The 18,917-nt window shown below is 36.3% G+C and overlaps 1 protein-coding gene across 14 annotated transcripts in view; it reads left to right on the top strand.

The window, feature by feature from the left end:
* The window catches only part of DROSHA (drosha ribonuclease III), a 119,584-nt gene that overhangs the window by 41,748 nt on the left and 58,919 nt on the right, over window positions 1-18,917 (top strand). For 8 of the 14 annotated variants that reach the window (XM_082724516.1, XM_082724505.1, XM_082724514.1 and 5 more), the window contains 4 exons: window positions 164-238; window positions 9,587-9,756; window positions 16,285-16,409; window positions 18,032-18,131. In XM_082724516.1, coding sequence (XP_082580642.1) covers window positions 164-238; window positions 9,587-9,756; window positions 16,285-16,409; window positions 18,032-18,131 — 470 coding nt within the window. The remainder of the gene's footprint in view (window positions 1-163; window positions 239-9,586; window positions 9,757-16,284; window positions 16,410-18,031; window positions 18,132-18,917) is intronic. The other 6 variants (XM_082724512.1, XM_082724506.1, XM_082724518.1 and 3 more) reach the window with 1 other exon arrangement.

Raw genomic sequence — 18,917 nt, forward strand, 5'->3', positions numbered from 1 at the left:
ATTGAACTGTTGGGGAGAAGAAGGGGTGGTGTTTTTTTTATGTCCCTACTTTTCTGGTGGTGTTTCTTTGTGGTTATCATAAATCTTAGGAATTAAGCCACAGTGTTTGTTTTCTAAGGCTGTTTTATTTATTTCTTCTTTCCTTTTCACTTGTTTGCTTTAGGCCCTTTGTTTGAAGACAGCCCTCCCTGCTGCCCAAGATTTCATTTCATGCCACGTTTTGTGAGATTTCTTCCAGGTAAATCTTTTGGTTTGTCAGTGTCCCGGTGAGATAGTGCATCTGAAAATAAGCCTGCCGTTCTCTTTTTAGTCTGTAGGGACAACTTCCCACCTCTGACCCTGGTAATTATCTACCTCTCAGGTCAGGGATGAAATGCAAAATTTTACATTTTGATTTGGACCCCTGTGTAATTTATGGTAGCCCCAAATTACATGAGCAATGGGACAGGTTTATAAATTTACAAATTTTATAAATTTTGAAAATCTGTTTGATAAAATATCATGCAAGTAGTAAAAGTAACATGGAAAAATGTTGCTCTAAAAAATGCATATAGTTAGAAAATAATTAGTATAAAATTTTATATGCAGCATAATTATAACTACACTAAAAATTACTGCAATAATAGGTATATTAATGTAGTGATATTATTGGGTTTTTTTCCTGTTTTTTTTGACACATTCACTTTACAGTGAAAAATGTTATTTTCTCACTAATTAAAATATATAAGTATATTATTTTTATTTTTTTAAAGCAGTATTTTAAGCTTTAAATTTTTTTAAGAGTCTAGCTGTGAGATATGGCGTTGTATTTTGTGTTCTTTAAAAATATCTGGGTTTCATGAAATCTTTGATGCCTTTTTGTTTGCAAAATCATCACATAAATGAATTAATCTCTAGAATCTCATTCTGGCATCTCACTTTCTGGAGACATCTTTGAATTCATCCACGCTCCCATGCCCTAGTCCCTTCGTTTCTTCCTGAATCCCCTTTTCTCCTTGCATATTGCTGCCTTTCTTTGCTTTCTCACTTAAGTCTTGTGCTCTGACTTCTGTCTCTCAGTTCTAGCAACCTCAGTCCCATCACCTTCCGTTGAAATGTCAGTTTGGCTGTTTGCTTGTTCTTGTCCTGTTTCTGGGTCACTCATTGATACTGGGGAAAAAACAATTAGCTGCTGCGATACATCTGTGGTCCACGATTCCAGCTGGGGATCTTTTCAGAATGTAAAATGTGATGTGTTGCTGACATGTCAGCAATTTCAGGAAGTCAGCCCTATGTTCATGCTCTCCTCATGCCTCTTGTCCTCCTGGGGTCTAGAGACCTTACCTCCCCTATGCCTCAGAACCCTGGTTTGAGCCTGTCAGCCCTTGGTCCATTCACAGCCCGGCTTTGCTTGGGCGCCCCACTCCCTCTAGCCCCGACCCTGCTGCAGCTGCTGATGCCAAAGCCAGCCTCCCACAGGCCGCATCCAGTGGGCACGCTGCAGTTTCGATCTCTTCCCTGGGCTCTTGACCCTGTCTGCTGTGTGCTGAGCTCTCCTTGCTTTCCTCCTGGCTCTCTGATTTGTCTTTTGGGCCTTTTATTTCTCATCTACTCATTCTAGTTTAGATTTGCCTCAAGATTAGTTCTTGATACCCTTTCCTCAATTCAGACACTCAGTCACAATGGCTTATTTTTAGTTTAGGATAGAGTTACTCATATTTTTGGTATTATTGTTAATGCTTATTTCATTTGGAAAATGCGTTCAAAAGTTTTCTCCTTTGTACAGCTGGTTTTATTTTATTGAGAAGTCTATTCATGTGGGTGCATCTTTGATTTTATAATGGAGCTTTAGCAGCAAACTTACTAGAAGACAGTGCTAGAGTGAGCTTGTTGAAAGCCTTTTCTTTCTTCCTCTGTCTGCCTCTAGACATTTTATGACCAGGCAAATCTCTAAAAGGAAGTAGATGGTTTTAAAATCATCTTAAGCAAAAATCTTATGTCAGATATTTACTTTGTGGGATTTGAACTCTTGCAAAATGTCTCTTGTAACTATTGTAGGGATAACATTTAGGTTGTCTTAAAGAAAAAGGCCTAGTGATTTATTTTTAAATGGGATTTACCTTTTCATTAGACTTCCCTTTGAAAATACATATATTAAAACACCCTGAAAGATACAGAAAAAGATACAGAAAGATACAGATCTAATGTATAAAATGTATTTTAGTATTGAGTGGCAAATTATAATTGAGTTGTTTTTTACGGTATGACTTCATTAAAATCTTTTAGAAAACGGTGAATTAAAAAGAAAAACATTTTAATATATATTTTCATTTTTTTTCTGTGCATAGGCTGTTGCTACCTAGTTATTATCTTAGTAATATATGATTTGACTCCTAGTTTTTACTAATTCATTGAGCAGATGGATAATTTTAAGGAACATGGTACTTAGTGCCAAATTTCTTATCAAAAGAATAGCATCAATTTATGCTGCCATGAAAAATGCATTCTTAGTCTTCACATTTTGGACCTTTCCGACTCCCTTTCTTCACTTTTTCCTCCTTCCTTCCTATTAACTCCATGAGGCTAAGGAGTAAACAGTGTCTGTCTTGTATCAGTGTTAACATACTACTTGGCACATTGCAGGGACTCAATAACTTATTTACTGGCTTTATTTAATTGATCACAAGAGTGCCTTAGTTAATTATTCATGTATTTTGTTACTAATGAGAGTGAATGTACTTTCAAACATTCTGTGGTATTATCTCTTATTTTTAAAAAGTAAACCTTTGAATTATAGCACAAACACTGAAAAGTGCACATGGCATAAATACAAGACTCAGTGATTTTCAAGTAAATACACTGTGTTCTCAGCACCCAGATCAAGATTACCAGCATTCAAGACCCCTTTGCAGTCACCTCCCAGCTTCTCAAGGGTAGTTTCTATTCTGACTTGAAAACACCGTGTTAATTTTACCTGTTGTTTAATTATAAGAACTAGAATTGTGTATCCTTTTTGTTTCTGCCTTCTTTTGTAATATGTGTTTTTGAGACACCCATTCCCATTAACTGTAGTCGGTTCATTCTCATTACTTGTTACATAGTATTATATAGTGTGACAAAAGTGTATTTAACCTGTGATTAATAGACATGGGGGTATTACATATTCTTGGCTCTTTCAAGTAGCATACATATATTCACCATTACACTTGTACGTGCCTTTTGGGGAGCATGTATTTATGCTTTCCTGTTGTGGATATTTACCTGGGAGTGGACATTCTAGTTGTGTTTATTTTAAGCTTTATGGATAGTTTCCAACAGTTTTCCAAAATGATGGTTTCATTTTCCCTGTTCACCAGCAGGATAGGATAGCTCAGATTATTCCACATTCTCACCAATACTTGGCATTTTTCTTTCTTTTTCAAGTTAACCATTTTGATGAGTGTTCAGAGGTATCATATTACAGTTTTAATTTTCACTTCTCTAATGATATGAAATGGAGCATCATTTCATGTATTAATTGATTGGATATTGTCTTTTGAAATGCCTGTTTGAGTTTCAGTTTATTTTTCTGTTGGGTGATGTATGTCTTTTTTTTCATTTGTTAGATACACACACACACCCCCACCCACACACACACACACACACCCCATATTTGAGACTTTCGTCTGATGTGTAGGTTGCCAGTACCTTCTCTTTGGGTTGCTTTTTCATCATCTTAATGGTGATTTGTCATGGACATTCTTAATTTTATTATAGTCCAAATTACATATTCTCTTATGCTTATCTTGTTTATGAAATCTTTGCCTATCCTAAAGTAATCAAGATACTCTCATATATTTTCTAGAAATTTAGATCTCTCATCTGTCTCAAAACTTGTTTTTCCAGTTGTTATATGAATCAAGTCCTTATCTTTATTTTATTTTTTTTAAGATTCCTTATTTTCAATATGAATATCTGGTTGATCCTCAACCGTTTATTGGTAAGGTCATTCTTTACAGTATTGAAGTGTTACTTTTGCCCTGTATTGGCCCAGCTGTGTGTGTGTGTACACAAACGATATGAAAGTATATAAAGTAAAAAAGTAAATACCCCCTTCTAGACTATATATGGTTTGGTTTATATTCATTTTACCCTATATAAGGAAATTTATGCTTTTTTTTTTTAGGTGGGGATAATGCTAAGTATGTTTTACGACTTTCTTTTTTACTCAACTATGTCAGATATCCTGTATAAAAATACATTCCTCATTCTTTAACACCTTCATAGCATTCTATAGTATGAGTGGACATTAATTTTTATGACAAATCCTCTAGTGACAAGTATTTTGGAGGTATATTTTTTTCCCCATTATGTATAAATACTTTGACGGTGGTGTTATGCATCTTTAAGGTAGAATCCTACAAGTAAAATTATTTGTTATGATAGCATTTGGAAAAGGTTGTCCGTTGTACTCTGGAAAGGACATGATATGTAACTCTAACTGGCATTTTTAGCAGTATTTTTTTTTTTTTGTATGTCTGCCAGCACTGTATATCACGACTAGTACAGTTGTGTTGATCTGAGAGACAACATAATCTCACAGTTATTATTTGCATCTTACTTGAACTTGTATGAGAATGAGCCGTTTTTTTTTTTTTTTTTTTTTTTTGAGAATGAGCAGTTTTCATATATTTTAGGTATTTCACAATCCTCTCGTGCTCATTTGCTTTTCATCTGTAGCAATTTATTATATTTAATTGAAGTTTTATCAGTCATTATCCTTTTTCTTTAGTTTCGAATAGATAGTTTTGAAGATAGTTGTTTCATTTGCTCCATATAAATTTATCCAAAATTAAGCTAATGGTTTAAACCAGAGACTATTTAATTCAGGCTAGTTGGCCAGGAGTCAAGTCACAGAGCAACCAGTTTATTGAGATTTTAAGGATTATCTCAAATTTTTATTTCCTTCCAGTACCCGCCTCTACCTTTGGTGGCCAAACCATTGATAAGAGTTAGTTTAAGGTTTTATTCTTGCTAGAGCTGGGGCTCGGGCAGGGCACAATTCAAGATAGGAAAGCTGCTTTTATGGGAAAGGCTGTTCACTGGTTATATTATCCCTGTTAGGAAAGCTTCAGAATTCCTGAATCAGTTTTGCAAATCGGTTATTGTGCAGATTGATTTCTGGAAGTTGCCCCATTCTGGAGAAGCAGTTTGCAGTTATGGCTGAGAGAGACCCAGAGCCTGGGAGACGATCTCAAAACTCCTGGGGAACCGAGTGTGGTTTTAAAAACCATCAATTGATAGAGCATCTTTTTCCATTTGGAAAGTAATGCTTTGGGGGGAATTTTAGAAAATAGCCATTAAGACAAATTAAGATTATGTAAAGACACGTTAGTAGGAATATACAGGAGACACGACAATGCAGTTATACAGTTACTCTCAGTGTAGGCAAAGAGGAAGGTATTTTTATAGTTCTTAAAATAACTATTACGCTGTTGAGAAAGGCTCGTTTAACCAGCCATATTCTTACCACAAATTCCCTAACAGATTACCCCCCCACCATATAAATAATCAAGCAATATAAACTGAGAGAATTGGGTCTCTAAGAAACAGTTTATAAAGTCTGTCAGTTCATTAATGACTGTCCAGATTCATTCCCTGAAACACAAACTCCAGTTCTTCCCGAATAATGAGCCGTTGTCACAGTTCCAGTCCCAGTGCTGGCAGAATTCCTGCTAACCTTAGCTTACCCGCTCTAATTTCTCATTTATATCATGTCCTATTTATCTCAGCCAATGAGATAAAAATTACTTCCTAGCCCTCAGTGACATAGTTCCATAAATCCCCAACATAAACATGTAGCAAAGCAGACAAACCAAAAGAGCCAATTCATTAACATTAGTAAATTCATGGCCGTCTGTGAGCAAGTGGCTATGTTATTTATCTGCTTCAGAAAGTCATTCCCAGAGATATTTATGGAATGTCTTTTTTACTGGACTGGGCGTGAGGGATGCAGTCCTTGCCCTGCAGGCTCTGACAGGACTCTAGTCTTGATTTCCTTTTTTAATATTTGCATAAAGATTGCGCCCCAGTACCCAACCTGGAGCAGGACCTCAATCCCCCTCCTCTGTAAACCTTGCATTTCAGGTTCTGTGTCCTGGGTTTCTGCTTTGTCACAGTGGTAAATAGCTGTCTCTTCAGACTTTAGTTGCTATTTACAATACTTAGCAGGTTTCAACATGGATTTATAATTTCTCCTTCAGCATTACTGACTTTGCATCTGATGTAGGTGTGCTTTTAAATGTTTCTGGTTTCTATGCTGCTGTAAAGCTCTTCTTTCTCATTAGCAGCTTTACACCCAAAATAGGTAAAAGCATTCTGACAGGCATTTGGGGACCTTTTTTCTTTTTCTTTTTCTTTTCTTTTAAAATATTTTATTTATTTATCTGAGAGAGTGAGAGAGTGTGCGTGCGTGCGCACGGGTTGGGGGTGGGGCAGTGGGAGAGGGGTGAGCAGACTGCTGAGTGCAGAGCCTGAGATGGCGTTCTGCCTCAGCACCCTGAGATCACGACCTGAGCCGAAATCAGATGCTTAACCGATGAGCCACCCAGACACCCTGTGACCCTTTTTCTTTATCTCGCAGGTATTTTTCTCCTAAATTGGGCCCTGTCCTTGGTTTGTAGGCTCAAGTATTCCTCTCTTCCAATAGCTTTTTTAGTTTTTCAGTCTTTTCACTTTAAATTCATAGCACTTAGTCTATTTCACTTCTATTTGCAGTGCCATGAAGTCAGTCACTGCTGGTGGGGACATTTCAGTGCTATTCTGTCTACCTGGCGTTGCATACATTTGCTCCTTCTACCATACACCACCTTCCCCAAATAAAATCTGAGCCTTTTTTTCTAATCCTTACAACAAAACAACACTCTCTTCCTTCTTACGGCTTGCTGGGCTTCTGATGGGTCCTTGTAGGCCTGCAGTGCTCTTCAGTGAGACTACCAAATATAGAGATTATGAGCCAAATACTCTTTTATTCTTTTCTTGGTTCCTAGTGAATCTAGTCAGTGTGCTAGTTCTTCTCAAGGCTCCCTAGGGTTCCTCTCTCTCTCTGCTGTTCTCTGTGTGTACACATGCGGTGTAAATCAACATATTCTGGCTTTAGTGTTCTCTTTTCCATCTGTTTGCCTCAGATTCCCTAGAAGTAGAGACTACTGTGGGCTCAGACAGGCGTTGTGATAGGCATTATGGCTTTGCTGGGCTCCTTAGTGAAGAGGGGAGCATAGCTGATTAAGGAAAGCATGTTATATGCAGGGAGATTGAAATGTCTTTTGAGACAGACTCTTGAGAAATATGCCCTTTACAATGGAACTTTGTTCATCAAAGGTGACTCTTGGGTTTAAAGCAGATGCTTTGTAATGAGGCATAAAAAATTTCACTGCTGTGAGCAATAATCTGAATCAGTAGGTAGAACATATCCTCATGTGGGTTGATTGTATTTTAGTCACTTCTTGGACAAAGTTTTTTTTTTTTTTTTTGGAGACTGGCTTTGACTAAGAACTCTGTTTTCAGAGTGTTATCTACAAAGATTCCTCTAGGAACAGTTCTGATTAATCATCATTAGCCTACATGCTTCTTGAGGGTTTAGAGCTTGTATTTTTATTTTTTCCATGACTGTGACATGGGACCACTCTAGTGCCTGGAACATAATGGTAATAAAACCGATCATCAGAGAATAAAATCCAGAGCTCTTCCTGTGCTCTGTAGAAGCTTTAAAAGATCCAACCTCCTTGCCACCTCTCTCACACTCTCTTCCTTACCTCATTCCATCCACATTGCCTCTTTGCAGTTGCTGGAACACGTCAACCGCACTTTACCATAGGCTACTGCTGTGTGTTCTCTCTTGAGACACTCTTCTCCCACATTCCTGCATAATGGGCTCCTTTGCTTCTTTCTGGTCTTTGCTCTCATGGCACCTCTTCATAGATTCCTTCCCTGACCACCATTTTAAATTCACCTGCAGTCCTTCGGCCATTTTGATTCTTTATAGAAGAGTCTTTATCTTGGCCTGGTCTCTTTTTTAGTTGTTTTTTTGCTGTGTCTTGCCCTTCTCTGGAATATAAAGGATTTGGATTTTTAGATCACCACTGCACTTCTAGGGTCTGGAAGAGTGCCTGTTGCATAAAAGGTGCTCAGTAAATATTTGTGAAATATAAACAAGTATTTAATGAATGAATGCATGCCTGCATATATGGTAGTTCTATAGCAGCAATGCTGTTTAATTCCATAACAACGTGTGAGAGAGAAAAAAAAAAAAGGCCGCACAGATGAAAAAGAAAGAAATTTTGATCTTTATTCTCTTCTTTCTCAGATGTGTAGTCCTATCCAGGTTCTTACCCCCAACAACTCATATTAAAGAACTTTCAGGACACCTGTGTGGCTTAATCAGTTAAGCATTTGCCTTTGGTTCAGGTCATGATCCTGGGGTCCTGGGATGGAGCCCTGCATCCGGCTCCTTGCTCAATGGTGAGCCTGCTTTTCCCTCTGCCTGCCACTCTCCCTGCTTGTGCTCTTTCTCTGACAAATAAATAAATAAAATCTTTTTAAAAAAAAAAGGTCTTTCAACCTCTTTCTAGTACCCCAAATTATTTGGGTGCCATTAATTCCTCTAGCGCAAATAGGACACTCTCATTTGTGCCAACCCGTCCCTACCATCTTGGTCCCTTGTTTCTCCATGAAGTGTTTGGCCATATATTGGTATTCCTAGCATATCTCGTGACCTGAGGGGGTAGTCTGTGACCTCCAAACCTTCAAAGCTCTTGTCCTTTCTTTGGTTGGGATTAAGCAAAGAAAAGTGGTATAAGGTGGTTGCACATATTGATCAAGAAGTTAAGCCCAAAGAGAAGGCAGAAGGCTGTGAACCCAGTATTATGCCTTTGGTTCATCAAGCACCAGATTAAATTGGCTCTTTCCAAGGTACTTTAATTGTGTCCCTTGTTGTTTTTATTCTCTGTACTTGGTAATATATGCTTCTGTAAGCCTCAGAGTACTTGGTATTTTTTCCATGTACTAACTCCATAATGATCTTCATGATATTAGTACAGGCTTTTTAGCGCTATTCATCATGGCAGGTGCAGCACATTAGCACCAAAAAATTAGACCATAATGCAACAATAGCTTATTGGAAACATCCATAAATATCTCATAAAAGCTTAGAATTTCCTTAAGACAGTAACATCACTTCTAAAGAGCTTTCATCTGTTACCTTAGAAAGAATGATAAAATATTTAAGACATAACATAGTTCTGTATATTATGAACCGTGGCTCCTTATGCTAGGTGGTTTTAAATTTAGTTAGGTAGGCACTTTTTTTATATTCATACCTCACAAATGGAACCTTCTATCATTTGTAATGTTGTTGTTGCCATTTTAGTAAATGAGATGGTTTATGAGCACTGTTCATCAATGAAACAAATGGCTTTTGTATTATTTGGCACCTGGTTAAACAATGTAAATTCTAAATTACTTTTTTTTAAATGCTCTTTTTCCCCTCACCATCTTGTTTTTCCTTATTGGGCTGATGATTGACTGTTGAATAGCTGTATTTTTCCCTCTCTTTCCACTCCCACCCAAGATGGAGGAAAGGAAGTGCTGTCCATGCACCAGATTCTCCTTTACTTGTTACGGTGTAGCAAAGCCCTGGTCCCTGAAGAGGAGATTGCCAATATGCTTCAGTGGGAAGAACTTGAGTGGCAGAAATACGCAGAAGAATGCAAAGGCATGATTGTCACCAACCCTGGAATGGTATGTTCTGGTGCTTACTGAGACTCAACCACCTTCTTTCCAGTTTGAGTGTTCACAAAAACAGTAACAGAACATTTAAAAAGTTTTAAAGTATTCATTCTTGTCCTTTGAGTAATTTTCCTTTTAAATATTTAGTAAATTAAAAAATGCTACAATGTAATCATATTTTAGTAGTAAGTTCATCTGATTAGTAAATTCTGCCCATTGCGGAGAATGTCAAAGTTTTTAGATATGTTCAGATCTGATTTTTTTCTGAGTATAAAAGTAATATGTCTTCATTATAAAAAGTTAAGAAAGCAGAAATAGCCCAAAGAAGACACTAAAAGGTATCCATAATTCCATTTTCCATAGATGATTACTATTCATTTTTCTAGTCTCTTTAGAGATTTTCATATTGTTTTAAAATTGGCATTATACAATTAAATATTCATTTTTAGACCTTTTTCTTCTCATCCTCTTCTAGAAACAACAATCACAAAATTATTTTTCCATAGTCTTAAATTTCTTTACAAGTGTAATTAAAAGGCTTCTAAGTTATTTAATTAACCCCATATTATTGGACACCTTGATTGCTTTCAGATTTCTGCTATCACCAGTATTGCTGTACTGAATTTGTACGTGTGTATGTATAAACACATATATACATGAACATGTATGTCTTTGAATATGTGTCCATTTAATTTTTTAGGAAGAAGTCTTATAAGTGAAGTAAATAGGCTGAAGATAGGCACATTTTTAAGGCTTTTGATACATATAAACTGCCTTCTAGAAGGGCTGTAAAATTTGCACTTTGACCAAGAGCATATGAGCATGTCCATTTGTTCATATTGGTTATAATGTACTAGTTTAACAAAAAAACTGGGAAAGGGGGAAAAATTTATATAGTTCAGTTTGGTATTTATTTTTGTTTTGGCAAAAATTTATATTTTAAATGTTTATTGGCCTTTTCTGTTTTCTTTTGATAATGACTTACTAATATTCCTTGTCTAATTTTCTTTGGTGATATCATTGTCCTTTTTTATTGATCCTTTGCCATACTTATTACAAATATTTCCCATCTCTTTGTTCCTTAAGTGTTTTGTGTTAAAATTAGCTTCAAATATTAACTTTTGAAGTAAAAATATAAAAAACTAAGAGCAGAGAATTAAAAGTTACGTGGGTTTCTCTTATAAAGAAAATGCTGCTTTATATATTTGTATGAATTATAATTTTTTCTCTGAAGTATGTTATTGTTTCATAAAATAGTTAGATGTTGGCATCTTATCAGAATAAAGTTTTCTAGAAATGGAGAATTAAAATATTTTTATGTAAAGAAACAGAATAATCTATTTAAACAAAGCTGTTGTTTTTAGAAGGCTTCCAAATTGTTTAATAGCCTTGATTCATAAAAATAAAAACTCTGGATCAACTTTTTGTAGCATGACAGTAACATCTGCACAAACAAAATGTTACTATTTGCAAATCAAATATTCCAGCTAATACTGATTATTTCAAACAAATCTAGAAAGTGAAAGTGTTTAATAAAAGCATGTTTAAACATAAAACTAAGAAAAGCATACAATTTTTGCTATTATATTGTTAAGCCACATAACTAATTGTTAAAGTAATTCTAAAAGAAATATACAAATCATAGCATTATGATAGTGTAACTGTGAATTTGATTTTTCTTCTTAAACAGTTGCATAAATTTACATTTCTCCTGCTGGTTTTATAGCGGGATCAGAACATGGGTGGCAGTGAGGGTGGTGAGAGACATACCTTTTCATCTTGGTGGGTCTGCTTGAAGAGTTCCATTGTCTATAGTGCATGCACACTTTGGGAATACTTTTACCTTGGGACTTCTTTCCATGGTATGGTTAACATTTCTTGAAACCCAAGAATAAGTTGGAGAGCTTTTGAACATGTAAGAATGCCCTGATGATCCCCACCCCGTGTATACTCCCAAGTAGAGGGACCCAAGGATCTGTTGTTTAAAAAAAAAAAAAAAAAAATCGCCAGGTGCTTTTCTGATTCACATATTCATGGTTTTGAGCCATTGGCATAGAAGAACATTTATTCCATTACAATGATTTCATTTAACTCATTTGTTGGGAGACTACTATGTGAGTCAGGTGCTCGTGAAGTCTAGAGATTTTATATGCTGTTTGTCCAGGTGCAGACTAATGACATATCCATGTGAGAGGAGTCTGTGATGAATTGTTGAATCTGTGGACCAGTCAGTACAAAAGCCAATCAGGAAAGCCTGTAGTTTCAGGCGAGATCACTTGACCAGGCTGCCAGGGATACTTCGTGAATGCTACAGGGAGGTCTTTAAGGAATCGAAAAATTGTATAACTTATTGGCATGATTAAATGTATATACTTGGGAGGATATATGGCCAGTTTTGAAGATAATGAAACCAGATTAGTCAGGATGAAAGATTTATGTTGAAAAGTAATCAGAAATAATTCCCAGACTTGGGAATATGTTAAAGTCAATAAAAAATATGTTTAAAGGAGGAAAATATCCTGGAAACTGAGTATCACAAAAACATCCTTTCATTATATCTTTTGCAAATAGAGCAGAGTAGACATGGCACCACATTTATCCTCTGCAGTACTTGCTTTGAAAGATTACCCAGTGGTAAGAATATTGGAGAATTTATTAAATTTTTCAAGCCATTATGGTCACATTAAGTATTTTATTGCTTCAGAACTTAAAAGAATTAATCTCCCTCCCGAGGCACTTTGCCTCTGCCAGGGAATACTTTGGTCATTAGAGAGAATATTTTTAATTCTTCCTCAAAGCTGGTATGATGGATATTGTAAGGTGTGGCCAAAGTCTAGAACTTGTTTCATCTCTTCCCAGATATTTTAAATCACTGTTTCCTTGGTTGATGCCATAGCATGGTGTTTAAAATCATGAAAACATGAATAATTTACTAGCATTTTCAGTTGTGCAATTCCTCTTTTAAAACTGTATCCTGCTGGTTTGATATACAAAATCTTGGCAACAATTCCTAGACCTAAAAACTATGTTGCTACTGATGATGATGGGCATTTAACATAATTTCTTATTAGGTTACCTGTGACAAAAATCTTCTCTAGTTTAATTTTGAGAGCAGAGGTCAACTTTTTCAGATACCTGCTAACCTTTTGACCATTAAGTGACTTTGAAATATTCTTTTAAAACTTAAGTGTAAGTTGTTTATTAACTAACATGCATGAATTTACACAGATCTATTCTCTCTGTCACCTGCTTGGATTTCTTGGATGGCTGACTGGGGCTACAGCCTGGGGGGTGGGGTAACCAGCTTGTTTCAATTGCTGGAAGGTTTCCACTGAAACCCCTCTGTCCTGGACAAATCAGGCCACCATCCAGACTCTGGTTATGGGCATTGCTTTATGACAAAATGAAGCTTATTGGCCTCCATGTGGAACGATTCTGTAGCATTTGGCTCTAAAGTAGCTGAGCCAAAGATTCCACAATCTGTTGGTAAGAATTTAGTTTCTAATTAGGGACTGGTGTGAGAGTTGAGAATAAGCAAGGAGGTTGAGAAAACTCTATGATTTTACCATCCTTTTACAAAGAAACTTTTAGGATGAGAGGTTATTTTGTTAACTGAAGAAGGAACCACCTGTTCACTTCTTCCTGTATTAGATTTTTTTAAAAATGAGGCTTTCTGTTAAAATTTAAAAAAGGCCTACATGGACATAATGAGAAGCTTACCCATTTGGTTTTTGTGTCACCATACCTTCTCTTTTAAAGGTGTAGAATTAAAGGAATACATTGGAGCAAGACAGGGATCCTCACTGGAAGTCCTAGCCAGAGTAATTAGGCAGGAAAAAGAAATAAAAGGCATCAAAATTGTGAAGGAAGAAGTAAAACTCTCCCTATTTGTAGATGATATGACTTTATATATTGTAAACCTTTAAAAATTCCACCAAAAAAATGGTTAGAACTAATAAATGAATTCAGGATAGCTGCAAGGTAAAAAATCAGTACACAAAAATTTGTTGCGTTTTTATAATGTACTAATAGTGAACTATTGAAGAAATTAAGAAACAGTCCCATTTATAATTACATCAGAAGAATAAGATGTCTAAGAATAAATTTAACTGAGGAGATTAAAGTCCTGTACTCTGAAAACCATGACAGTGATGAAAGAAATTGAAGAAGACATAAATGGAAAGGTATTCTGTGCTCATGGCTTAGAAGAATTAATATTATTAATATACCATATTACTCAAAGCAACCTATGGATTCAGTGCAAACCCTATTAAAATTCTAATGGCATTTTTCACAGAAATAGAATAAATAATCCTAAAATTTGTGTGGAATCACAAAAGATCCTGACTAGCCAAAACAATCTTGAGAAAGAAGAACAAAGCTGGAGGCATCATGCTCCCTGATTTCAAACTATACAACAGAGCTATAGTAATCGAAAGATATGACATTAGCCAGAAGAAACCCCAAACAGACATACTGGTCAGTGGAACAGAATAGGGAGCCCAGAAATAAACTCGTGCATGTAAGGTAATTTATGACAAAGGAGGCAAGAATATACAATGGGGAATGGACAGTCTCTTTGATAAATGGTGTTGGGAAAACTGGAGAGCCACATGTAAAAGAATGAAATTGGACCACACTACCTTATGCCAAACACAAAATGGACTGAAGACTTGAATGTAAGATCTGAACCCATAAAACTTACAGGAGAAATATAGGTGGCAGCTCATTGGCATTGGTCTGGGTGCTGATTTTTTGTATCTGGCAACAAAGGCAAAGAAAAGTAAACAAATGGAATTAAATCAAACTAAAGAATTTCCATCCAGTGAAGAAAATCAACAAAATGAATGGGAGAAGATATTTGTAAATCAGATATTTAATAAGCGGTTAATATCCAAAACATATAAAGTACTCACATAGCACAATAACAACAACAACAAAATCCAACTGAAAAGGACAGAGGATCTGAAGAGACATTTTTCCAAAGAAGAAATAAAGGGCCAACAGGCTCATGAAAAGACACTCAACATCACAAATCATCAGGAAAATACAAATCAAGACAATGAATTATCATCTCCTACCTTTCAAAATGGCTGTTATAAAAACAACAAGGAATAACAGGTGTTGGTGAGGATGTGGAGAAAAGGGAACTCTTGTGCACTTTTTTTTTTTTTTTAAGATTTTATTTATTTGACAGACAGAGATCACAAGCAGGCAGAGAGGCAGGCAGAGAGAGAGAGAGAGAGAGGTGAAAGCAGGCTCCTCGCGGAGCAGATAGCACGATGCGGGGCTCGATCCCAGGACCCTGGGATCATGACCTGAGCCGAAGGCAGAGGCTTTAACCCACTGAGCCACCCAGGTGCCCCCTCTTGTGTTGGTGGGAATGTAAATTGGTGCAGCCACTATGGAGAACAGTATAGGGATTTCTCAAAAAATTAAAAAATATGATCCATCAGTTCCACTTCTGGGTATTTTGAAGAAAACAAAAACACTAGTTCAAAAAGATAGGCACGCCTGTGTTTACTGCAGTATTATTTACAATAGCGAAGATATGGAAGAAAATCTACGTGTTCATCGGTAGATGAACGGATACAGGCACACAGTGAATACTGCACGGCCATAAAAAAGAATGAGGTCTTGCCATTTGCAACAACATGGATAGACCTTGAAGGTATTACCCTAAGTGGAATAAGAAAAAGACACGCTGAAATCATACAATCAGGAAAACAAACAAATGAACAAAGCAAAACCAAACTCAGATACAAAGAACAGATTGGTGGTTGCCAGGAGGGGGAGGGGAAGAGGAGTGGGCAAAATGAGTAAAGGGGATCAATACATATAATGTCCTGACTGTAAGTCAGTTCTGTGTTGCATATATGGAACTTACTAAGAGAGTAGATCTTGATGGTTCTCATAAGAAAAATTTTTGTAACTTTGTATGATGACAGATGCTAATTAGACTATTGTGATCATTGCATAGGGTGTACAAATATTGAATTAATATGTTCAGCACCTGAAACCAATATAATGTTATATGTGAATTATATGACTGTTTAAAAAAAAAAAAAAGGAAAGGAAAAACAGGTACACAAAGAACTAATGGGAAAAAGAATATAGAGAGGCATCTGCGCATCCTGAATAGAAGTAAACCATTCATTTGAAATGTGAAACGAAACAGACTAAGCCAGCACACTTCTTCCCCACGATGTGGAATATTTCCCCTGTGCCTTTGGAGAGGTTAAGGAAAAGTTTTTCTGACTAGGTGTCCTTTTAAAAGCTTAATTTTTAAAGGTTTCTATGTGGACTGCAAAAAAGGACAAAATCATTGTTCGTTATGCCAAGTGGCATAGACTCATTTATAGGGATGACATTATAGTTTTTATATAGTATAGCTGCTATGATTAACGGGTTTTGAATGACATTTTCCCTTGGGGATGAGGCTTTCTCAGGAAAAATCCGACTAATTTCTTCATTACTTAGGTTAAAGTCAATACTGAAAGACTTCTTATGGGAATAAATGGCTTTGATTTTTCTCTCTAGAAACCTAGCTCTGTCCGCATTGATCAACTGGATCGTGAACAGTTCAACCCTGATGTGATTACTTTTCCGATTATCGTCCACTTTGGGATACGCCCTGCACAGTTGAGTTATGCAGGAGACCCACAGTAAGATATTTCTCGGTGTTTGTCTTAGCCAATTTCACCTTCTACTAACAGCTGAATTAGCAGAGGAATATCCTTTAGTGGATGTTTTCTTATTAAAAAATTAAGACCTGAAATGAGCCATGTTTCCAAATTTAGGTTACCAAATGAAACAGGTTTTGGTAGCTCCTGAAGAATTATTTTCTCTATTGATTTGACTGCAGGAAATTATTATTCAGTAGATTATCCTTGGCAATTTTGGTCAACTTGAGTCCCGTGTATTTTTAACTTTTAAGGAACTTTTCCTTTATTCATCATAACAATATTTATTGTTATTATTATTTATTTTTTCAGTGCACTCTAGAGGAAAGTAGCACCATGTTCCTAGCACTACTGGATTTATGCAGAATTCTATTTTGGGAGGCATCTTAATAAGAGCTCAAGATCCCATGCAAAGTCAAGGGTTGCGTTGTAAGGAGAAGGCATGACTTCTGACTCTTAGAATTGATGTTACTTTCCACAGTTGAGTTTTTCCAACTGGCTTGTTAGTGTTTTTCTGGGAGAAGATGAGGATGTGTGGGAATGGAAATAGTACCATTATATTCTTCAGAAGTATTTGGATTTCCTACCTCGGTAAACAAACAGTTTCCTGACTTAATTTTTTTTTTTAAGGATTCATAATGGGAGAAAAGGGCATGGGAGATTTTCAGTTCATAAATACAATTCTGGCTGATACATTAGAAGAGGCTAAAGGGTTTTGTTCTTTTTTTTCCCCCTTTGGATAAAAGTATGAAGCAGTGAACCAGGCACTGTGTAAGTACTTCTTTCTTTCCTCCATTCTCTAAAAAATTGTTACCAAAAAGGAGACACCCAGCTAAGGCCAAGAAAGGAGCAGTTTCAATATGACAGAAAATTCGTTGAAAGTCCCTTCTTATCACAAATGTTAGTAGAATGTGATAGGCTCTCGTGGACTCTCAGTTGGCAGGACTGTGTGCTGCTGCAGGACTGCATTTCTCTTCCTCCCCAGGACGCTTTAACAGGATGCTTTAGAGTGATCTAGCTTATCACGTTATTTGGCTTCAACAACTATGCTTGTTTTTGTGTGGTAAATACAAATTGGTGCACACCATTTGTCTTTCTCCCTCTCCAGTGCAGAAATGGATACAGCTGTGTAGCTTGGGTGTGGGTACAAACAGCGTTCCCTTTTTTAATATTCTCCAACTTTTACTTTCACTGTAGGCAGTTCAGAGACCGACCGTGTCCTTGTTAATAAGGGGTGTTTCTTTCAACAACCTTAGAAAGTACATATTTAAATAAAATAGGTAATGATGAGAAATGATACGTTTCTGTTGGTTTTTATGTGTCTTTGGAACTCTTTCCTGAGAGATTCGGGCATATGTAGTGACACCTCATTTTCAACATAGACAAATAATTATCAACTTAATCACTAGGTTCCAGATGACTCTCGGTCATCCTGCTCTGCTGCCCCCAGATCAGATCCTTCCTTAGAATGATGGTTTGTTGCCATTAAGGATATCCAAAAGAATGTAATTTATGATTCAGCAGGCTTATTAAAACAGCTGGTTTTATTGCACTTCAGATTCTCCTGCTTTTTGTCTGAGATGTCTGTCTGTCCTTTTCCTTAGGTACCAGAAACTGTGGAAGAGTTATGTGAAACTTCGCCACCTCCTAGCAAATAGTCCCAAAGTTAAACAAACTGACAAACAGAAGCTGGCGCAAAGAGAGGTTGGTATCAAGTCTTATTCTTCCGGGATTAATAATGATGTGCTTCAGGTTTATTTTCAAGATTATCGCCTTACACCATGCTTCTAGAATAAGATGGAAAAACACTTCTAAAAAAAAAAAATCGTACTTTTCTCTCCTCACATTAGTAGACAGATGGATTTCTTTTTCATCTTTTAGTTTCTAAGAGAACATTACCTCCACTACCCTATTAAAAAGGCTTGTTTCTTAATGGATTCCTACCATTGGGAATAAATATATCTTATAGAAATTTTTCAAATTTTACAGTTGCTGGGTCAACCTTTTATCATTGATTAGACTGTACATAATGTATTTTGGGTCATACTCAAATTTCTTGGTCTTAAGGTCATAAAAGACTGCCTTTCATGTGTCTTCCATAGGTCTGTTAGTTCAACAGGGTAAACTTACAAAGTTTTATATCCTGAATTTCCTATTTTTTACTAATGGGTAGTATTGTCCTATATTCCAGGATCATTTATGTTTTCATTCTTAATTCATAATTTTAAGAATAAATGGATTCAGTATCAACATAAATTTTGTCTCAATGATGTTTTATTTTGCTTTGGGTATAAGAGAACAAGGCTTTGAAGCTGGGGAAAGTGTTTGAATTCTGGTCCTGTCACTTCCTGTGACTTATTATAAAGAAGGAACCAAGGCTTGGGGAGACAGACTGAAATTTCTTTCTGTCATTGGATCCAGGGAGAAGGGTGGTTGTGTGGACTTCTGAAATACTCCATTTAGCTTTCCTCCAGTGGTATTTGATCTGTA

This window comes from Mustela nivalis (assembly GCF_964662115.1).
Source record: "Mustela nivalis genome assembly, chromosome: 3".
Classification (NCBI taxonomy): domain Eukaryota; kingdom Metazoa; phylum Chordata; class Mammalia; order Carnivora; family Mustelidae; genus Mustela; species Mustela nivalis.